Source organism: Abramis brama (genome assembly GCF_963993115.1).
Source record: "Abramis brama genome assembly, chromosome: 20".
NCBI lineage: Eukaryota > Metazoa > Chordata > Actinopteri > Cypriniformes > Leuciscidae > Abramis > Abramis brama.
The window spans coordinates 19,296,956-19,320,964 of record NC_139982.1 but is presented as its reverse complement, the minus strand read 5'-3'; the positions used below and the strand labels follow the sequence as shown (position 1 = coordinate 19,320,964).

At 38.0% G+C, this 24,009-nt stretch overlaps 1 protein-coding gene across 1 annotated transcript; it reads right to left on the bottom strand.

The window, feature by feature from the left end:
* aass (aminoadipate-semialdehyde synthase) lies at positions 1 to 23,957 on the bottom strand. The gene is made up of 24 exons (XM_084094995.1): positions 23,645 to 23,957; positions 22,335 to 22,576; positions 21,200 to 21,376; positions 20,956 to 21,040; positions 20,073 to 20,140; positions 19,760 to 19,906; positions 18,886 to 18,964; positions 18,632 to 18,759; positions 18,115 to 18,266; positions 17,895 to 18,017; positions 15,447 to 15,558; positions 15,221 to 15,280; positions 14,166 to 14,233; positions 10,180 to 10,301; positions 9,950 to 10,079; positions 9,727 to 9,837; positions 8,819 to 8,927; positions 8,415 to 8,555; positions 8,101 to 8,268; positions 7,926 to 8,021; positions 7,593 to 7,708; positions 5,552 to 5,640; positions 5,206 to 5,382; positions 1 to 826 (listed from the first exon to the last, which is right to left on the bottom strand). The coding sequence occupies exons 2-24, from the start codon at positions 22,572 to 22,574 to the stop codon at positions 708 to 710; spliced, it is 2,817 nt and encodes a 938-aa protein (XP_083951121.1). The 5' UTR covers positions 22,575 to 22,576; positions 23,645 to 23,957; the 3' UTR covers positions 1 to 707.
* Between the last annotated feature and the right edge of the window lie 52 nt (positions 23,958 to 24,009).

The window sequence follows — 24,009 nt, the reverse complement described above, 5'->3', positions numbered from 1 at the left end:
TGCAAGAAAACGCAAACCTTTTATTGGACAAATGCTAGTTTTAAAACAACTCTTTGGACATGCTATGGTTAAAATGGCGTAGAACTGATTTTTACGTCACATAACCCAAATGAAGGTTTACATCAATATCTTATATATTTAAAATATTTAAAAGAAAACAGATTAAAAAAAAATATTTAAAAGAAATCACTACAGTGCCATGTCTCACATACAAGAAATATTATTTTGGCAACCTGATAGCAAAGCCTTACAGAAAATGGGTAATTGAATCAGTAGTATTCAACATGACATCATGTTAAGCATAAATATGACACTACTGCTTGTGTTGAACTTGATTGAGGCAGATGATTAAACCCTTTGAGTACAAGAGTAGGAAAATACTGACAGTGTATAAAGTTCATTATCAATGGCAGAAAGTGGAAACTGTGCGGTTCCGTGTCAAACGTGGTTTGTGGGAGTTTATTTATAGTGTAACGCTCCTGATTAATGCCAACACTAATAAAACGAACACTTATTTTCAACCAGATTCTCAAAATCTACTTTCAGAAAGTTTGAAAACAAAGGTACTAACCGTAGTTAATGATCTGGAACCGTTCATTGTGGAACATGTGCGGTAATGGATGTTTCGGAAACAATCGACTGCTAGCGGTTTCATTACAGACGTGTGGCACAGAGAGAGAATGAGATGCTAGTGTGTGTGTGTGAGGTTACTCTGATACAGTGCTCTTAGTGATGCACCGGAGACCCTCGTCCTGCAGTCTCTTCAGCACCGGACTGTAGATGTTCTTCGTCATCGGCACCACGAGTCCTTTAGTCGTCAGCTCGCCTGCAGTCAGACGGCACACATTCACAGTAAATCAAAGCAGTAGTGTAAAGTATTTGACTAAATGTAATTATTTACTGTACTTAAAGTATCTTTTTGGCTACTTTGTAAAATGTACATATTACATATTAAGGATTGTTTCTAACCAATTCAAGCCTGATTCAGACTTAAGAATGTTAACTAACAAGAGGATCGTGCATAACGGACTTTGCAAGCACGGATTTCACAGGATGTTTCAGAGTGGTATGGTTTTTATTTTTACATTTTTTAATACATTTTATATATGATGTTACACACCATTTAAATCATGATATTTGTGGGAATCTATGGTAATACAAACAGTAATCGATCACAAAACTATGGTTAATTTTCCTAAGGAGCGGTGAATCGCCTTACAAAAGCTACAGTAAACACTATATCAACTCTAATGTTGGCTAGCGGAGGTAGAGCTTTGCCTTTGTTAACATCGTAGAATCTACATAAAATTTTTAATCGGAACAGTTAATAAAAAACGCAACTACAAATAAGACGACATACAAGTTGTGATCCACAAACAACAGATGTCCTGACAAAGCGGGAACTGCTCCGTTTCAGGAGAAGCTTTTGTGCGTTTACACGACAACGATATGCTTAAAACGTTTTTCCTCTGATTTTTCTGCGTACAAACGACACCATTTTCAAATAGTTGTATCTCGGCCAAATATTGTTCTATCCTAACAAACCATACATCAATGGAAAGCTTATTTATCAGCTTTCAGATGATGTATAAATCCCAATTTCAAAGAATTGACCCATGTGACTGGTTTTGTGGTCCAGGGTCACATATGAGATGAGGCCGAAACCAGCATGCAAGCAGGCTTTGACCATTTCATTTTACTTAACATTATTTTATTTATCCATTATATTGAAAAGACCTTTTTGAAGGATATTGGTTTACTTATGCCCTTTTTGAGCACTTGAGCTTAACTAAGACTTGAGTGTTTGTAGACGTTTAAGAGGCTGTTGTGGTTGACCTTGATTTATTTTGATTTTAGGAAAACAATCATGATTGCTCTTCTCACAAATCAACTGTTTCTTGTTTTTCACTGGCACGTCTCTTAGGTGTTGAGGACAAGTGCATATTTGAAAGTTACGTTCAGTGCAAGTAAAATACTTAAATACTGTTAAAATCAGACACTCTAAAGGAGACATATCATGCTTTTAAATTGTTCCTTTTTACATATAAATCATACATTTGTAGTCTATATAAAGCGGAACTGCAATGCTTGGGTCTGAATTCCTCATTATTTATAGCTCCACAGGCCCCTTTTCTACCCCTTTTCTGATGTGCGTCTGAGAGCAACTCGTTTTGGTGCGGTCTCTTTAAATACAATTGAGACACTTCATACCCCGCCCACACTCGGTTCAACTCCACCCCGTTCGGCCATTTTTGTAGTTTGATAGCAGAGATACGATTATCTAGCGGCACAGAAACTTTTTATTCACACGTTATTAACAAAATGTCAACAACGGAAGACTTGTCCAGCCAGCCTTACATGATCGAGCCAGAGTCGGAGCCGGAGCGAGATGAAAATGAAGACGACGAACCTGTAGAACAACGTCTTCATTTGGATGTATCGCAATGGTGTGTTACTGTATTTACACATGAAACTTTGGTCTTCCGACCTTTTACCACCGTGTCGATTTATTTTGATTAATACAGTGAGGAAAATAAGTATTTGAACACCCTGCTATTTTGCAAGTTCTCCCACTAAGAAATCATGGAGGGGTCTGAAATTGTCATCGTAGGTGCATGTCCACTGTGAGAGACATAATCAAAAAAAAAAAAAATCCAGAAATCACAATGTATGATTTTTTAACTATTTATTTGTATTATACAGCTGCAAATAAGTATTTGAACACCTGAGAAAATCAATGTTAATATTTGGTACAGTAGCCTTTGTTTGCAATTACAGAGGTCAAACGTTTCCTGTAGTTTTTCACCAGGTTTGCACACACTGCAGGAGGGATTTTGGCCCACTCCTCCACACAGATCTTCTCTAGATCAGTCAGGTTTCTGGGCTGTCGCTGAGAAACACGGAGTTTGAGCTCCCTCCAAAGATTCTCTATTGGGTTTAGGTCTGGAGACTGGCTAGGCCACGCCAGAACCTTGATATGCTTCTTACAGAGCCACTCCTTGGTTATCCTGGCTGTGTGCTTCGGGTCATTGTCATGTTGGAAGACCCAGCCTCGACCCATCTTCAATGCTCTAACTGAGGGAAGGAAGTTGTTCCCCAAAATCTCGCCATACATGGCCCCGGTCACCCTCTCCTTAATACAGTGCAGTCACCCTGTCCCATGTGCAGAAAAACACCCCAAAGCATGATGCTACCACCCCCATGCTTCACAGTAGGGATGGTGTTCTTGGGATGGTACTCATCATTCTTCTTCCTCCAAACACGTTTAGTGGAATTATGACCAAAAAGTTCTATTTTGGTCTCATCTGACCACATGACTTTCTCCCATGACTCCTCTGGATCATCCAAATGGTCATTGGCAAACTTAAGACGGGCCTTGACATGTGCTGGTTTAAGCAGGGGAACCTTCCGTGCCATGCATGATTTCAAACCATGACGTCTTAGTGTATTACCAACAGTAACCTTGGAAACGGTGGTCCCAGCTCTTTTCAGGTCATTGACCAGCTCCTCCCGTGTAGTTCTGGGCTGATTTCTCACCTTTCTTAGGATCATTGAGACCCCACGAGGTGAGATCTTGCATGGAGCCCCAGTCCGAGGGAGATTGACAGTCATGTTTAGCTTCTTCCATTTTCTAATGATTGCTCCAACAGGGAACCTTTTTTCACCAAGCTGCTTGGAAATTTCCCCGTAGCCCTTTCCAGCCTTGTGGAGGCGTACAATTTTGTCTCTAGTGTCTTTGGACAGCTCTTTGGTCTTGGCCATGTTAGTAGTTGGATTCTTACTGATTGTATGGGGTGGACAGGTGTCTTTATGCAGCTAACGACCTCAAACAGGTGCATATAATTTAGGATAATAAATGGAGTGGAGGTGGACATTTTAAAGGCAGACTAACAGGTCTTTGAGGGTCAGAATTCTAGCTGATAGACAGGTGTTCAAATACTTATTTGCAGCTGTATCATACAAATAAATAGTTAAAAAATCATATATTGTGATTTCTGGATTTTTTTTTTTAGATTATGTCTCTCACAGTGGACATGCACCTACGATGACAATTTCAGACCCCTCCATGATTTCCAAGTGGGAGAACTTGCAAAATAGCAGGGTGTTCAAATAATTATTTTCCTCACTGTATGTGCGAGGGAGAGAGAGCAAGACAGCGTCTAGTTTGGAGACGGTGAAGTCTTGTTTACACTTTCGCCTGGCTCTGAAGAGAGAGAGAGTGAGCGCGCGACCGGGTCTCTCTCTGCTCGTTCTTTCAGTTAAACATGCGTCCTGTAACAAGCGCGGCAGTTCATCTACATTAAACGGTGTAATGAAGCGTGTGGGTTACTACATCCAACAACCGAACATTTTAACTTACCCTCTCGTAACTTCTGCATCCTTTAGCTTGGACTACAAAATTGCAGCGAGAAATAAAAATGGCGGATTGCTCGAAGTGTTGGGCCGGAAGTCAATGTCCTTATTTGGCAGTTCCGCTGCAAATACTGTGACGTAATAGTTCAAAAAACGTCATAGATAACAGAAAAATCGGAACAGGTTGAAAAATATGACCAAAACAGAATATAAAGATATCAACGAAGCACCTGAAGAGAATAATTTCATATTTTCTGTACTTCTAAACACTCCAAATATACAACAAAATGCATTTAAGGGCTAAAAAAGTGCATTTGGCATGATAAGTCCCCTTTAAGACTTTTACTCCAGTTATTTTGTTATTGGTGACTTACAACTTGTAATGGAGTCATTTTCGCTGTAAGGTAGCTGTAGTTTTATTTAAATTTTCAGGTACTCTTTACACCTCTGAATCAAAGTGACTTTATAAGAACGGCCACTGGCAATTACTGGAAATTCCATCCTGGAAATATTTTTAAAAATAGTGACAATTATGAACAGAATTCAAACTCCTGACATGACATATCAGTGATATAATGTTACTGCTATCTTTCCGCTAAGTAAAATGGGTATATTTAAGATTGAAAATTAGTCGATTCATCGATTTATGATTGATAGCACTAAGACTGATATATAATATTGGGCAATGTATTGGTTATCAGATTCTAAAAATAAATATTCTGTATTGCCCTTCTTTCAATATTGGTGCAACCATAAATGAAATGCAAAATGTGCAGTTAAATGAGCCTTTTTACTAAATGTTCAGTTAAATGAGCATATAGCAGTTGGGTTTAGTAACTAGCAAACACTGACCGTTGAGCACCATGTGGGCTGCGATGGCTGCAGGGTAGCCCACGGTTTTGGCCATGGCAGAGTATCCATTGGGATCCCCATAAACCACCAGACTGATGTGTTTGGTCTCCAGCTCGCCCGTTGGGTGTCTGATTCCAACATCGTTCCTCATGATGATCATATCGCGCTCGCCTTTAGCTGCACGAGACAGAATGATACGAAAACAATGCTCATTTATGTGCAACTGAAGACATTTCTCCTCATCACGGATCGCAAGGAATGACCTTCATAAACATATCATAAATCTTCAAAGCTCTCTGACACTCATGACATGAATGTGGAAAAGAAAGAGCAGCTGGGTCTTTACCGAAGGAGAGTTTGGCCTCCAGGTGCTTAGCAAGCGCGGCTAAGATGGTGTCAGCGTGAGGAACCGGCTCTTCACTGAGCATCCCGAGCCTGATGGGATTCAACCAGTCAGTCATCTCTATGCTGAATGACTATCATTTACATTTACAAACATACTTTATTAGAGATTTTAGACATTATAAAGACATCATTTATAATTTAAACATTTTATTATAGTGGCTAAAAATATGTATGCAATATTTTATGTGCTGATGCATGTGTGGTGTTAGCATTCCATTGTTATAAGGTTGCTGAGGTGTTCTAAGAGGTGTTGTGAGGTTGAAAGGTGGTTGCTGGGGTGCTTTAAGTGGCTTTTACTGCATTCTGTGTTAGGCGGTTGCTGGGTGGTTGCTATGGTATTGCTATGCAGTTGCTGGGGTGTTTTAAGTGGCTTTTACTACATTATGTGTTAGGTGGTTGTTATGGCGTTGCTATGCGGTTGCTGGGATGTTTTAAGTGGCTTTTACAGCATTCTGTGTTAGGTGGTTGTTATGGCGTTGCTATGCGGTTGCTGGGATGTTTTAAGTGGCTTTTACAGCATTCTGTGTTAGGTGGTTGTTATGATGTTGTTATGCGGTTGCTGGGATGTTTTAAGTGGCTTTTACAGCATTCTGTGTTAGGTGGTTGTTATGGCGTTGCTATGCGGTTGCTGGGATGTTTTAAGTGGCTTTTACAGCATTCTGTGTTAGGTGGTTGTTATGGCGTTGCTATGCGGTTGCTGGGATGTTTTAAGTGGCTTTTACAGCATTCTGTGTTAGGTGGTTGTTATGGTGTTGCTATGCGGTTGCTGGGATGTTTTAAGTGGCTTTTACAGCATTCTGTGTTAGGTGGTTGTTATGGCGTTGTTATGCGGTTGCTGGGATGTTTTAAGTGGCTTTTACTACATTCTGTGTTAGGCAGTTGCTGGGTGGTTGCTATGGTATTGCTATGCAGTTGCTGGGGTGTTTTAAGTGGCTTTTACTACATTATGTGTTAGGTGGTTGTTATGGCGTTGCTATGCGGTTGCTGGGATGTTTTAAGTGGCTTTTACAGCATTCTGTGTTAGGTGGTTGTTATGGCGTTGCTATGCGGTTGCTGGGATGTTTTAAGTGGCTTTTACAGCATTCTGTGTTAGGTGGTTATTATGATGTTGTTATGCGGTTGCTGGGATGTTTTAAGTGGCTTTTACAGCATTCTGTGTTAGGTGGTTGTTATGGCGTTGCTATGCGGTTGCTGGGATGTTTTAAGTGGCTTTTACAGCATTCTGTGTTAGGTGGTTGTTATGGCGTTGCTATGCGGTTGCTGGGATGTTTTAAGTGGCTTTTACAGCATTCTGTGTTAGGTGGTTGTTATGGTGTTGCTATGCGGTTGCTGGGATGTTTTAAGTGGCTTTTACAGCATTCTGTGTTAGGTGGTTGTTATGGCGTTGTTATGCGGTTGCTGGGATGTTTTAAGTGGCTTTTACTACATTCTGTGTTAGGCAGTTGCTGGGTGGTTGCTATGGTATTGCTATGCAGTTGCTGGGGTGTTTTAAGTGGCTTTTACTACATTCTGTGTTAGGTGGTTGTTATGGTGTTGCTATGCGGTCTGCTGGAGTGTTTTAAGGGGCTTTTACTGCATTCTGTGTTAGGTGGTTGCTAGGTGGTTGTTATGGTGTTGCTATGCGGTTGCTGGGGTGTTTTAAATGGCGTTTACTGCATTCTGTGTTAGGTGGTTGCTAGGTGGTTGCTATGTTGTTAACCACTGGATTAATCCTTGGGGTTAAGAGTTTCCTTAAATACTTAACCCTAATCATTCTGTATGATTCGAGCCCATGAATCTGGCGTAGCTGGCGCTATGTTTCACTGTTTGAATGCTTTATTTAAATGAAGCTTTATTTGTTACTTAACTTCCTTAATAAAATCACGCATTAATAATAATCAATCATATGTTTTATTAATTCGTTGATCTTTTTAATAAGCTCTAAAGCTCCCCTGATAGACAGCAGTAGGCATTGTAACGGAAGGCTGAATTCTTCTACCCACCTTCTGAGGCTCTGCATTCTGAAGTCGTCCCTGCCGATCCGCTCATAAACAGCGTCCTCAAAGGCACTGCTGCTCAGAGTTGTGGACGAGCCAATCAGCTTACAGAGAAGCTCTTTCTGTGTACCAGACACAATGATATTAAAAGAATGACTGACAATATGTGGCTGCGTGTAGGACTACTAGTCAAATGAACGCTGTTTAAGTGTTCAGGGCCCTAGTTATAAAACTCAACAAGTCTTGTATTTTTCTTTCCATCATGTATTAACATATATTTATTAAAGAAAATACATTTTATGAAAATAAAGGGGGGAAAAAAAGTCAATAAATCCATACCCATGAGAGAGGAGAAGCCGTGTGGCCCAACAGTGGACACGGCTCAGTGTTGATGAGTCCCAGTTTCACAAAGCCACTCATGGCAGAGGAGAAGCCCTGCAGACACATACATGCATAACATGTTGGCACTGGAAAACAGGCTACAATGATCTGTACAACTGATCAGAATGAATACCTTGAAGCGCAGAGTTCCTCTGATCAACGTGTGTGTGGACTCAATCCCATACGGCTGGGCGTACTTGGTGCTGTCTCGATTGGGAAAGCCTTCCAGGTTGAAACCGGGCATGAAGTCCATGGGCTTTGTGACATCCAGGAGAGCACCGCCAGGAGGGACACTGACAACCTGAGCAGCGAAGGATGGACAGTTTTGTCAACTAGATTTTTACATGCTTGCCTTTGGTGTTCTAAATGTTTTTTATCGCATTTTTGAAAGCTTCCAGGTGATTTCTACAGAATTACAGAGGAGATTTTAAAGTGAGCCTGCATCACCTGGTTGTCTTTTAGATAGATGGCCGGACTGATGGTGTTGAGCAGGACACCGTACGGACTCCAGCTAAACTTATAACGCAGTGGGTTGTCTGAGCACTCTGGAGCAGGAAGACCACCACAAAAAGAGCTGTAAGACTCCACCTGTCAAGAAACAGTGATTTAAATTTGGAGTAACTACAAGAACACCATGTGACTTGACCAAATGTTCACAGAGGAGACCATACTCGACCGTTAAGTGAAAATGAACATTCAAAAAGCTGTGAATGATAGCTGAGGTCTGTCAATATGTCTTCCAGACGTGGTGATGAGCGCACCAATGGTGCAACAGTATGTCACTCTATTGCAAATACCCATCAACACATCCAACTGGTAAACAAACATGAGTGCATGCATGCAATACCTACAGTGCAACCGTCTGCCTTGGCCTGGTCGATGCACTCCATGGCCAACATGTGATCAATGCCAGGGTCCAGACCCATCTCATTGACGATGGTGATGCCAGCATCTTCGGCACTTGGGAAACAACAGCCAATCATGGTGAAGCCTCATGCATATATTAATGAACTCAACCAGAGGTAGTTAAAAAATCCAAAAAGATACTTTCAAAGGGCTTTTAATGTACCAAAATATAAAGTACCAAAATATAATTTTAAATTTTAATATATAAATATATATTTTTTTTTTCAATGAATCAATTGATCCATTTGACAAAATCTGAATGATTCACTCACAAATCTGTTTCTTAACTTACTGACTCTTTTACAGTGGTTTTGTTGACTTGACACAATTGTTTTTTTTGTCATATCTAATTTATTTAAAATACATCTTCTATGATGAGCATGTTTTTAATTTTTTATTCATTTTTATATTTTTTGGGGGATTATAAAGTTAAACATTTTTGGATGATACAACTGTTCTGCAAGAAAGATCCTCACCTTTAAGCAGTTTATATGAAATAATGCCGTCATATATATATATATTATATATATATATATATATATATATATATATATATATATATATATAAATAATAAAAGACGCCTTTTTAGGAGGCTTCCAATAGGAGGACTATTATTCTGAAACTGAGGAACAACTGATGACGCCATGGTTTGATCTTTAGTTGACCAATCAACAGAAAGCGAATATTCAAGCTGTTTATTCATTTTCTACCACTGAACATAGAAAAAATCAGGCTGAATACTTTTTTTTTCTACTTTCAATTTTAAAACAAAAACAAATGACTGCACAGATAAAGAACGATGACAGAATTTTCATTTTTTTTGGTTATCTCTAAAATAAATAAATTTTCTACCTCTTCTGAAGCTCCTTCATGTCGGGGCTCAAGTAACTGGCGGTCACCATGTTCACCTTCATTTTAATGCAGTGCTTGGCTACTTGTGGATGAAATGAGTATGGCAGCATGCTAGACACCAAAAACAACAAATAAATGTGAATTGTTGGCCTTTTAAAGTGTACATTACAGTAGAATTTCTCATGTCAATGCATCATAAAGTGAATGAAGTTTCTGGTTATGCCTGATGACGATGTCGTGGTCTTTGATCAGAGACTCGAGGTGTCCTTCCTGGCTGGTGATGTCCAGCATCACGGGGATGGTGTTGGGGTACTTGGCTGCCATGTCCTCAGCCTGATGCAACAGATTTGAAGCTGCAATGCGAAGATCACAGGAGATTTAAGGACTGCGATAGTAATTTCTACACTGCAGTAAAACAGCATTCCAGATGGATTTTTTGCGACGGGAACATACCCACTGTGACCTGAGTGCCAGCGTCCCTGGTGAGATACTCGATAACTGGCCCAGACACATAGCCTGCGCCCAGCAACAGCACCCGCTTCATCCCTCCCTTCTTTAGGATTTGCTCCGATTCCCTGTTTGCCAGATGGTACAGCCATTACTACACACACACACACACAAATGCGCACACACACATACACACACACACCTTCTCACTGGCCAAGCAATCTGTGAAATCACAAAAATATATCTTGCTGGATAGTGATGTTAAACCGATTGAAAGGGATGCAAAACCCACAAAAGGACACAGACGATATTGTAGGATTGTCCAGGAGATGAAATCAAGAAAATTTAAAACACACCAATGGTTCATTTTTCATTTTAGCACAAGAATATCCCACCACAAACACATACAAATCATCAAATGGCACTTCAGGAGCAGGGAGAGTGTATTAAAAACAAACAAAAAACAGAGGAAAACGCACATATCTACTGTACTTCTAGATCGGCCAGTTCTCCAGTCAGAATATAATCAAAGCAAATCAACGTTTTGCTCCGCGAGTCCCCTGGGAGACACATGTGATCCAAGCACCCCGTCGCTCAGCCTAATTGGATCTGATGCGGCACATGAGCAAATATGTAACACTTAACCCCCCACCACCTGCATGCCTTTCTCAAAATACCATTAAACTAGACATTCATAACCGCTAAATATGTGTTTTAGATCTCGGTTTTACAACTATTTAGCGCTACTTTTACAAAGATCATATAATAAGGTGCATTAGTTCATAATAAAACATTTCAAATAGGAAGGTTTGTCATGGCCTAACAGTTATTCGCACCACAGTTAAAGGGTGTTGAGCATTAACCATTTAAAAAAAAAGTTGGTCAAATAAACTACATATTTTCAAAATCTGTGCGTTGCTTAAACATCTCGATAACTAATTAGTCTGCATACTGTAATTAGTTGAAATACAGACTTGCCAAATAACTAGGTTTATAACAGATCACAGTGATTTCAAGACGTCTTTTTAAACCTAAGATTGCAACCAGAGGCACAAGATGTTTAAAAAAAGCGCAATGGGAAAATACGTAGTTTATGGTGGTTTATGCACTGTTTATATTTATTTTATAATAATACTAAAATGCATGAACATTTACAATGAAAAATAAATAATTATAAATACTTTTTATAACAGTAAAATGTTATAACATTAAAATAAAACATTTTAATTAATAATAACGAATACAATATTTTTATAACACTAAATAATTTTGTAGTAAAAAAATAATAATTCTAAATGTTATTTTTATAATGATAAAATAAAATAAAAAACATTAAAAATAATAAATGAAGATTATAAATTATTTTTACAACACAAATTTAATAACATTTTAAAAAATGTATATATATATATATATATATATATATATATATATATATATATATATTATTTTTTTATTTATTTTTTTGAATTTCTTTTGCATTTTTTTGAATACTTATAACATTTAAAAAATAATCCATTTAAAACAAATTAAACAATAATAAGCAATAATTTTGTCTATATTGTACGAAGTATCTCAGATTTTAACACAGTACACTCAGATATTCTTAGATACGAGGCAAAGGCTCTCTTAGAAGGTTTCAGGACAAGAACTAAATCAAAACAAGTCAAATGGTGGGCCTTTAAAGCTTTCCATTGATTAAATGGAGGTCAATGATGGCTTGTGGGCGGCTTCATTAAGTATACACCACACTGGATACAGACTAGCTAATTCAGTCTAACGTTTTGTCGCCTGGTTCTTCACCCTTGAATGAGACCGGAGTGGCATAAAAGAGCTCTATCAGAGTGTTTCGAGAAAGACATGTTGACTGCGGGAGGCACAGGAAGCTTTCATTATGCCTTGAAAAGGGATCGTGTTATTCCATTTAATGAAAAGGATTCAAAAACTAGATATAGCCTAATCAATTAACAAGCATGAAAAGATATTTGGCTCGTGAAAAGTGAAGCTTACCTTGGAGAATAATTGAACTTAAGAAACTTAAAAAGAACTGATGCATTGATTTCTTTTTCTGGCATGCGAAAAATTCCAAGAACAATAGTGAGTGGGAGAGACTGTGGCTGCGGTGAGAGAATAAGATCATGTACCCATGAGAGAACGTGACGTGTGCTCTAGCCAAGCAAGGTGCTATAGCAGTGCAGAGCGAGGCACAGGAGCCGAACCCTGTGTCTGGACAAAACAAACACGGTCAGCAACTCGTCTTCTGTACGTGTGGGAAACTACTGAGGTTTAATGTTTCAAAGTCAGCATGGGAAAACTCATTAGCCTGACAAAAAATGAGCTAAACAGGTTTGGTGAAACTCCCGTTTCAGTGGGTTTGTACTATAAAAAAACAGTCTCAGATATTATAGAAACATTTACATGATCATCCAAAAGCACCAACATGTGTCACTTTCACAAAAGTGTTTGGTAACACTATTTTAAGGTGACCGTAGTTACACGTTACTACATGTACTTACTATAGTAATAACAGTAAATTATGCATAACTACAAGTAACTAACCCTAACTCTATAGTAATACATGTGGTTATTTAATATTACTCAGTACTTATTTGAGTAAGTGCAATGTAACTACGTCACCTTAAAAGAAAGTGTAACTTTTATTGCAATAGAATGTCTGCAAATGTACACTGGTGGGCAAAAGTTGGGAATAATTACGTTTTTTAATGTTTTTGATAGAAGGCTCACCAAGGCTGAATTTATTTGATCAAAAATACAGCAAAAAAGGTAATATTGTGAAATATTATTACATTTTAAAATAACTGCTACATTTTAAAATACAAAAAGCTGAATTTTCAGTATCAGTACTGTCACATGATCATTCTAAAATGCTGATTTATTGTTCAATTATAATCAATTATAATTGATGCACAATTATCAATAATAGTTCTTTTTCACAATACTGAAAACAGTATTTTTGTGGAAACTGAATTTTTTTCAGGATTCTTTATAAACAAAGTTGAAAATAACAGCATTAATTTGAAATACAAATATTTCGTAACATTATAAATGTCTTTACTGTCACTAGAACCATTTAAATGTGTCCTTGTTGAATGAAAGTAATGAATGAAATTTATATTTTTCAAATAAGATCTTACCCCAAACTTTTAAATGGTAAAGAGTTTATAAGAGTTACTGTATAATAGTTTCCACAAAAACATTAAGCAGCACAACTGTTTTCAACATTGATAATAATAATAATAATAATAATGTTTCTTGAGTATCAGATCATCATATTAGAATGATTTCTGAAGGATCATGTGACACTGAAGACTGGAGTAACGATGCTGAAAATTCAGCTTTGCGTCACAGAAATAAATTTAAATTTAAAATATATAAAGAGAGAAAACAGCCATTTTAAAATGTAAAAATATTTCACAATATTACTGTTTTACTGTATTTTCGTTCAAATAAAAGCAGCTTTGGTGAGCATAAGAGACTTATTTCAAAAACATTACAAAATCTTAATTGACCACCAGTGTAATTCCAATGAAGTTTTTGTAATTCCAAAAGTGTCCTCCTTCCAACTCAACACTAACATGTCTACAGTGTGTAGTTTTAGACATTTTCTATGGGAATAGGGTTGTATATCAGCCCTAGGGGTTAATGTGCATATCTTTTGCATATAAAAGTCTACATTCAGGCGTAACTGAAAGCATTCTCCTCTATAATGGCTACAGGCTGTTGAGATCTGGATTACGGCAATGTTTTCACCTGTCTTTCAACCTTTGGAGAAATCTTCTGAATGAGACCACCATCCTCAGCGTGTAAGCACATTATCCAGAGCAATGCATCAGTACCGTACTTCTGAATCTTATCAGACTCATCACGTCCACTGTCCAATCGGACAATGCAGACTAAAAACACTTTCAGAGCTACAGTAATACCACAAGACATATTGAATTCACTTCAAGGAAAGAAAAAGCGTTCCTTACTTCCTTTCTCGAAGTTTCTGAATGTATTCGAACTTAGGCGTCAACTTCCCGTTGGACGTAATTACAGCCTAGAATGAGAAAAACAATGCATATAATTCTACTAGCAAACAAACTAAAGAAGCTAACAACAAAGTACCAGGGTAGTGCATTTGGATGTGTATCATGGTATATTTTGAAGTACTTTGAAAATACCATGGCACATGAATACAGCAATCATTTAATACCGAGGTTATGCACCATTCATAAATGAATTCAGAATAGTTTACATTCACATTCAGTTCAACTGAGTTTGAACTGGTAATTAAATGCATTTCTCTGACTTATTTTCTTGAGGTCTCTGAATATTCAAAAGTTTGGGGTATTCAATACTTCACTCAAATTAATACTTTTATTCAGCAAGGATGCAGTAAGTTGATAATAACTGCTTTCAACATTGATATTAATGTTTCTTGAGCAGCAAATCATCATATTACAATGATTTCTGAAGGATCATGTGACACTGAAGACTGGAGTAATGATGCTGAAAATTCAGCTTTACATCACAGGAATAAATTAGTTTAAAATATATTCAAATAGAAAACAGTTATTTTAAACTGCAATAATATTTCACAATATTACTGTTTTTACTGTGTTTCTCATAAAATAAATGCAGCCTTGATGAGCATAACAGAGTTATTTTCAAAAACATTAAAATATATCTTACAGACCCCAAACTTCTGAACGATAGTGTATGCGTGGAAAAAACTTTTTTTTCAATTCTGCTATGAACTTAAAATCTCCATACTGATCTAAGATGCACCCTTTACCTCGAATTCATCAGAAATTTGTATTTCAGATTTCCCAGCTTTAGTTCCATACTGAAAATCAATGGATGTATGGATGGACTCCAGCTGAAATGCTGCCCGTTTAGCTCTGATTCAAGTTTTTCCACACGTTTTTGAGTCTGCCTTCTGCGCACGAACACAACTCAGACGAAGCATTGCTCCGCGGTTCAAAAGCAATTTAGAGGGGGGGAAAAAGGAAAAGCTGTAAAAACACCCTCTTAATACACTTACATCTCTGACTTGTGGAGAGAAATCCTCTTCCTCTAGCGGTCTGGTGGCGTCTGATGGGAGCTGTGGGACAAAGGCTACCATCACAAATCTGATCAAATATTCACATTATATCTTCAACAAAAATGCTAAAGTCTCTCAATCAGAACCAGACCGGCACATGTTCAAAGCAATCCTCTCCAGAGCAAAGCTGTTGGGTACTTACTCACCACCCTGTGTCATATCTTACCATCTCCCAGACGTAAGGGAACAGTCGGTCACCAAAATACTCAGTCGCCTCAATAGGCAGCTGGGCGGGAAGATTATCGATGGAGCACATGAGAATGCCGTTACCTTCAACGCTGCACAGAGATACACGCAAATCAGAGGAGGTTCAAAAAGTAGATTTGATAATGAGCATGTGATGCTAGAGTGTTGCCAGGGTGTTGCTATGCTGTCGATGTTAGTGCATATCCAGGTGTTGATTGAGGTGGTTGATAAATGGCCCACATCCAAATCTCTAAGGCTACGTTCACACTGCGAGCATTAATGCTCAATTCCGATTTATTGCTCTGATCTAATTTTTTTGTATACAGTAGCTGTTCACATTGTTGTTTTAAATGTGGCCAATATCAGTTTCTAGTGCGAACAGGACTGATCCACATGAATAAAAGAACGATGAACAGATGTCACAGCACGCTGTCATACGGAAGGACATTTGTGCGCAGGCAATATAAAAAGCAAAGGCAAGGATGCAAAAAAAAAAGAGCAGAGTTTTGAAACATTTATGATACGAGCCCTCATATTTTGCTTGTTTATAGAGCTGTCACTGTAATACTTATGAGCTCTGACACATCACGGTCCTTCACTGACTACCTTGATAACTTCAGGTATGTAAAATCTTTGACTCCAATGAGCGCAGAATTGTGATGAATGTTGATCTAAAAACATAAAAAGTCGTAAAAGTGACGTAAAAGTCGCATGAATTTCTATTTGACTTAAGACTGAGGTTGGATTGCAAAACATCTGACCTGTCTCGGATTTAGGACCATATGAAAGTGGCCCAAATCGCAGTTGAAACCACACAGATCAGATTCCATGTGGTTTGTGCGGTTCACACTGTCATGAGAAAAATAGATCTGAGTCACATATGAGCAAAAATTTGACTTGTTGGGTCACATTTGCCTGCAGTCTGAACGTAGCCTATGATGGGGAGCATTTCCCAAACAACGACATATACATTTAAATGGGATCAAACCAACAGAATGTACTGAATGGTAGCTTGCTTACTGTGCCCAAGAGCAAGATCTATGCAAGTCCACATGTCATTTTAACAAGAAACTATGCTTCGAACCACAGCTCGAGGGCTGTAGTTCCAACCACACAAGTTTGCGATGCTGTTTGCGAATGTTAGGTGGAACTATGGTTTTGGGAAACGCCAAATCATTCAACTATGTTGGTAACAACGGAGTTTGCGACCATAGTTGGCTAACAATGCTTTCGGGAAACACACCCCTGGTTTATTGTCTTTAAATTTATTGCCATATCAACTTCTCAGGCTTTTACATGGCAGATACGAATTCAACATTCAACAATATAATATAAGGCAGAAGCTATTTACACTAAATTTAAACAGTATGTTCTTTGCACTAAGTGTAAATTGTTGTTAGATGCTATTTATACTTAGTGCAAATAGTGGCAGTTAGTGTTTTGTAGCATATTATAAAACGGGTCAGTTGCGTCAAAAGCTAACGCCACCCGCCTTGGGGCTAAATTTACTAAACAGGGAAAATTACAGTGAGCGCAATTCCACAAAATCACCACTGGGAGTGGAAAGTTCTGCGCTTGATCGACTAACTACGCGCAAATTAATGAACACAGACACAGCCGGATCATTTCCATAATGACCAACGCAATCTACCAAGAGCAGGGCAAATTAGCATCTGGCTTAAGACATGCTTTTTTTGCGCGTTAAATAATGGCGCAAACACCAGTAAATTGACGAGCGCAAACCTTAGTAAATCACCTTGCATGATTAATTTAAATACTCTCCTCCCATAAATCTTGCTTCTGAAAGGGAAATTCCTACAAATGCAAATGCAATAAAGTCAGCCGCAAAAATAACCCTGTCCACGCCATTTCAGCGCTAATATTTCACAGCATGACTTTAGAAAATGCTGACTCTAGTTTAACGCCAAAAGAGTGTTTGCGCTGGTGCAAGCTGTTAGTAAATCAGGCCCTTACTCTCCACACCACTGCTCCAGTCATGAAACAGGTTTCTTTTGTCACTTTGTCCGGCTCAATCAGACACTGGTGGGCGGAGTTAGTGTATATAGCCTCTGCCAACAAGGTGCGCTATTTGCACTTGGTGTAAATAGACACTCCGATAATAAATACTATTTAGTAAATACAAACATTTTCTAAAATTCAACTTAGAAAAGATTCCTTCAATGCACTAGGTTTTCTGGGTCCATCTTACAAAATAATTCCTCAAGCTTGCCCTTAAAAAATGGTTGTCTCTGACAAATTTGGTCACCCAAATCTCTATGACATTCTAGTCTCTGGATATGACTCAGGTCTGTCTTTCATTGAAAGTCTATGGGACTTTTTGCTTGACTTCTTTTCCTCAAGACAAAAAAAAAAAAAGTTTAATATTCATTGTTAGGGGTTAGTTCAGTAAGAGGTTGAAGCGCCACACCTGTCATGGTCAATATGCTGGTTGGCATCATACATGCAGAAGGGTTTCTCAATAGTGGTACACTCTGTCATGAACTCAATGGAGCCGCCCGTGTCCGCAGAGATGTCGCAAATGGCCATTAACCTGAAATTCACAGATGATCAGATGTGCCTGCTTCTTCATGATACTTTATGGTGATTTTTTGTCATTTTGGAGACCGACAATAATATTAGAGGCTCACTTGTGGGGAAGTGCAGGGCAGCCGTGATCAGGTGACGATGATGCAGGTATAACGGGTCTGATCAGCCGCTGGGCGTCCAGTCGCCGCAGGAGTCTGGGTGTGTGAGGGTCCCAGTATATGCCGTTTATTAGACAGGTTGTGTAAGGGGCCACCTGAGCAAACACAATACTTTTCTAATGCATTTCAGTCACATTTACTTTTCAAACACTGTAGCCAATAAAGGTGTGGTCACATTAGCGAAATTTCAGCAAAATTTAGTGAGCAAAAATTTTCTATTGTCAATAGTGTAGTGTTGTATGAAGCACAGCTCAGTCAGAAGTTACTCAATGTGGCGAATCATTGTGACCACTTTGCAAAATACTCCCTCACACAAAATTCCCAATAGTGTGTATTCCTATTAAAATTACTGTATTCTGCCCACGAAAATTCGCTGAATGATGGTAAATGTGACCGCACCTTAAGACGTAGCCACAGGTGAACCAATTGGCTGCCTTGTACATTTCTTGTGTGTACTCACAGTCTTCCTGAAGTGCGATGTGTAAAGCTCAGGATGGTATTCATACTCCAGGGGGTCGTAGAGTCCATCGCTCTTCCTCATCAGGTGGTGATGTCTGCTGATCACTGTGGCGTACACTTTAGACATGTCTGCAAAGAGGATTAGCATGAGACAATTTGCAAACACAGCAAAGTGCCAATTACTGCAAACACCTCACATGAAAATACAATTCCTTTTATGTGTAACAGAAAATTACTAGGAAACAGTAGATATACCTCCACTCTCAGAGACTTCTTTCAATTCATGAGGTTCCACGAACTCACAGGGTAGCTCGTTGAAAATGTCTTGGGCGCCCTGGAAAGGAAGCATCTTTATTTTTATAACAGTAACACATTTTTGCCTTCCACTGCACTGCTTCTCCACTGTTTTTCTATGTAAACATGGGTTAGATGGATGTGCTTGAGGCGTTTAGTGCGTCTCACTTTCATAACACAGCGTTCTAAAAACACAGTACTGAAGTTAAAAAATTAAACTTAAAAAAAATATATATTTTAAGACATTTAAAGACATTTTAAGACTAAAGACTTTTTTTCATTCTATCCTGCATATCATGTTTTTGAGAGCAAAAACACAGCCTTACACAAAGACTTGATTTTGTTTTTGGGGTCTACTAGAATAGGCTTTTATGCTTGAATGTTCTAAAAACACATTATTTTATACATATTTTACATTGTTGCAGCACCTCTCTTCCCAGTCTGTCAGTAACGCTCTGTTTAGTTTGCGTCTCTATGAAGCCTCTCCTTCTGAAAAGCACAGTGTGCTCTGATTGGTCGGCTGGACCAGTGTGTTGTGATTGGTTAACTGCTTCAAGTGTGTTTTGGAAATGTCACAACCCTTACCATAACTGCAAGTTTCAACACGACTAATGGAACTCAACCAGGCCTCGCCCGAAAACTCGGGACTACAATCGAGGTGTTTCAGGGAGTTCAGAAACAATGCGCACTGATATAGAGAATAACTCCCTTGGCCTTTGGAGTGACTTTATGCTTTGTAACTTTGCAGACTTTTTCATGCCTAAACAGCAATATTACACACTAAAGAAAGTTGACAATGTAAAAAACATAATAGGTTGTCTTTAATAATACTTACCTTAGACACATTGCCGGTGCCAGTGAACACAAATGTGAGAGGACCAATGGACCTGGGCATCAGACCTAAGGATATTTCATACCCACAATCCCTCACTGCCTGGATTGCCTGGCTGACGTTTCTGTAGTTGTGCGCCATACCAATGTGCTGTCAAGTGATGAATATTAAAACATATCATATATCCAACAATTGTAGTTTTAAACGATGAAACTGAACTAAATAGGCTACTAAATAATCAAGTACCACATATAACAGTGTATGTGTCAAGCCAAGCATAGACATTAAAATAGAAGTGCAATTCAAAAACGAATACCATTAATGGGGTGTGGTGTCCAAGGGCAAGAAAACGCAGACCCAGACCGTGTAAAATATTAATCATTCCTGTAAAAAACACAGACATCATCTTAGGCAGGGACAACATACAGCAGGGAAACCCTTTAAAGATTTACACCACTATTCAAAAGTTTGTGTTTGCTACGATTTTTATTTGTTTTTTATGCTCACCAAGGCTGCTTTTGTTTGATCAAAAATGCAGTAAAACAGTAATATTGTGAAATATTAATACAAATTAAGGTTTTCTATTTGAATATATTTTAAAATGTAATTCATTTCTGTGATGCAAAGCTGAATTTTCAGCATCATTACTCCAGTCTTCAATGTCACATGATCCTTCAGAAATCATTTTAATATGATGATTTGCTGCTCAAGAAACAATTATTATTATTATCAATGTTGAAAACAGTTGTGCTTATTAATATTTTTGAGGAAACTGTGATTCTTTTTTAAGATTCTTTGATAAATAGTAAGTTCAAAATAACAGCATTTACTGAAATGGAAATCTTTTGTAACACTGACTTTACTGTTACTTTTGAACAATTTAATACATTTTTGCTAAATAAAAGTAATAATTTCTTTAAAAAACACTCCAGACTTTTGAACGGTAGTGTGGTTCACCAATTTTTTTTTAAATATATAGCTGTCCTTGATCTCCATCCACTTTCATTGGAAAATAGCAGCTTGGACATTCTGCTAAATGTCTCATTTAGTGTTTTTTAAGTGAAGGTCATTGAGGCGAGTTTGGAACAAAATAAATGTGAGTAAATGATCTCAGAATTAAAAGTTTTGGGTGAACTATCCCTTTAACTCTTAGGTTGACTTAGGTTGTACATCATGTTGTGAGTCAAAAAGTCCCATACCAGCAACTCCAGCCCACTGTCCAAACGCTACAATTCTGAAACCATTGGCGTCCACCATTTTTTCATAATCAATGAGTCGAACTTCCTAAAAAGGAAGGGGTATATGATGACATGAGTATCTTGTGAAATCTGCTTCTCCTGAATAAACATTTCCAAATACGTATGACGCCTGAGAGAGTATTGCAGTTGGCTTTCAGTGTAAACACTGTCCTTGACCATTTTCATTCTACAAAGAGACTTTCACCTTTTTAAGAAGGTCGTCTAGGAGCCCCATGTTTGCCTCTTGTGCTTTAATTGTGTGAGAGAAGAAGGCATAGGTCTTCCGGGGGTACACCTTTTCCTCCGCGGGTCTTTTCACACCGATGATGAGAGACGCCTCTGAGATGTCCTCCTGGATAACAGCTCCTGCTTTTTCATAGTACTGAGAACAGAAACAGTCTTGATTCTACTCAATCGGATAAGAATTTCATTCATTTAAATATCATAAATATCAAGTGGGAAAGGAAACATTAAGGGCCCTTAAAAGTGAGGGGAACAAAAATAGAAATTTATCATAGTAGAATGGGGATAGTTGCAGCAACATCCTTGTCATTATTTATTACATTTCAATTTACTATTTTTTATTTATAATTTGTGACACTGACAATTAAAAATAAAATATGATTTATATATTCACAACTACAATGAAGAGCTAAAATATAAATGTAAATATATATATACAGATAATCTCTATATATACACACTACTGTTCAAACGTTTTTGGGTCAGTACAATTTTTATTATTTTTGAAAGATCTTTTTTATGCTCACCAAGGATGTGTTTATTTATTATCAGAAATACAGTAAAAACAGTAATACTGTGAAAAATTATTAGAATTGAAAAAATCTGTTTCCATTTGAATATATTTTAAAATGTAATTTATTCCTGTGATGCAAAGCTGAATTTTCAGCATCATTACTCCAATCTTCAGTGTCACATGATCCTTCAGAAATCATTGTAATATGATGATTTGCTGCTCAACAGGTTGCTGCTTTACTTGCCCTGCCAATATTTTCCCTATTAAAATATAATAAATAAATAAATAAATAAAAGTTGTTGTTGTTTTGACCCATGTAACATTCTATTCTAATAAATCAGCCACCAAAATTTTAGATACCAGTGAAATTTCACAATTCTCCAATTTCTATTCCACAGCAAAAACTACAAGCCTAACTAACATAAAGTTCAAACTTTACTGAAGACAAGTGAGTCTTCACAAATAAAATAAGAACAAATAAACAAATTAAAAGCAACAGCTCAAATACAACAGAACAAATAAACACAAATAACACAAAAAAATAATGTGTTTTAACAGTCTATGTGTTTTAACAGCGACTCACTCTGTCATGGATGGCCCGTCTGTTGGAGGGTTGCACGAGCACCTTGTGTCCAGCCGCTGTCATCTCCCTGACGTGTCGTGGTGCCAGGGGCGCACGTCTCTCCCACACGTTGACATCCTCGCGCCGGATGGCTATGACGCTCTTAGGATTCTTCTGGTGATGATGGAGATGCTGAGACCTCCGCTGACAGCACATGCAGACCCTAAACCCCCTGCCCTGGCTCCTCACGAGACGCAGCATGACTGGACCAGTTTCCAAAACACACAGGTTACAACTACTACACACATCTGAGAAAAACCACACTTGAGAAATGTTGACAGTAACAGAAGTGCAAACGTAAAAATGAGCCTAGAAACACAGTCTATGGTTTGCAAAGGAGAGGATTGCATTTGAACCAAGCTCAAGTCAAGGTTTATTTTTATATCGCTTTTCATAATGTTTAAATGACGTTCAAACTGAAAATAAATGCATAAATTAATTAATGAAACTTAATATCTGCAATTTGTAAGTCTTGGATGAAACGGATAGGATTATTTTAAATACAGAATATTTTAATAGTACAATAATAGTGGCAATGACAGCTGTTTTATTCATGAGGACTAAACTTAAAACTTAGGAATAACACAATAAATGTCCTAAATAATATATATGTATGTATGTGTGTGTGTGTGTGTATTCACTTTTTTTTTTGCTTATCACAAAACCAGCAAAAACTAATGCACAATTTCTGTACATGCTGGAAATGTGCTGTCACTCTTTAAGTTTAACTTAAATGTTAGTTATCCTTTAACTTAAGTTTAAAGAGTTGCATATGTCATATGATCACATGAAACCAGTAAACTGACCTGAAATGTAGGTTTGCAGACTTTTTCACACTATAAAAGCTATTTAAATGTGAATCTGCTTTTGGAAGACTTCTATTTTCAGATATATGCAACATAAATGCATTTAAAATGTGTTATTACCAAACAAATAATTACTAATTAGGCTATTTTAAGCAACACAAATCGATTTAATGAAACCTAAATATAGCCTATTTATAAACCACATATGACAGCTTGAACTCACCCCAGTCTGGCTGACACTTATGAAAAATACTGTAAACCTTTCCGTTAAGATGGACTTTTTGTTATTTAGTTTGAAACCAATATAGATTAACCACTGTTAGAATAACACCAAGCATTTAGGCAAACAGAAATGTGCCTCAAAACCTCAGAGTTCTTGAGAAACAGCCCTTGGTTGACATCCTGCAGTTTATAAGCAACAAGTGTTTCACTGCAGCTCGAGTTTCGGCACACGTCATCACCTACCTGTACTCTTTACGCAGTTTGCCTGGACCTACAAAGTGGTGCCGGCTGAATAATCACATTAACGTGAAGTGCAATGCACAGGAGGTTTATATATAAATTGTCGCTTCGGCTCTTATGAGTGACTGTGTCGCGTAAACGTGAATGGCAGAAGAACAACGCCACGGGATTGACCTGTTAGCTGTTCCGAGACTTCGGGCAAGTAACGTGGAGCTAACTAGCCTTATCCATGCGGTTTAGATTACAGCGCAAATATTTGTTTCTGCCTGGAATGCAGCGAAGTAATCTGAGCCCTGGATTAGTTCCCACCAATCCCGACTCAGAACGAGGATCGGCCTCCTCGCGTGCCCTTGACGTCGCGTCGCAGC

Bases quoted from the DNA above. Each gene is read 5' to 3' on its own strand.
- aass (XM_084094995.1), bottom strand. From the start codon at position 22,574: ATGCTGCGTCTCGTGAGGAGCCAGGGCAGGGGGTTTAGGGTCTGCATG. The intron at 14,234-15,220 runs GTAAGTGTATTA...TTCTCATTCTAG, and splicing joins TCTCTCCACAAGTCAGAGAT to GCTGTAATTACGTCCAACGG. The intron at 7,709-7,925 runs GTATGGATTTAT...TCTGGTACACAG, and splicing joins CGGCTTCTCCTCTCTCATGG to AAAGAGCTTCTCTGTAAGCT.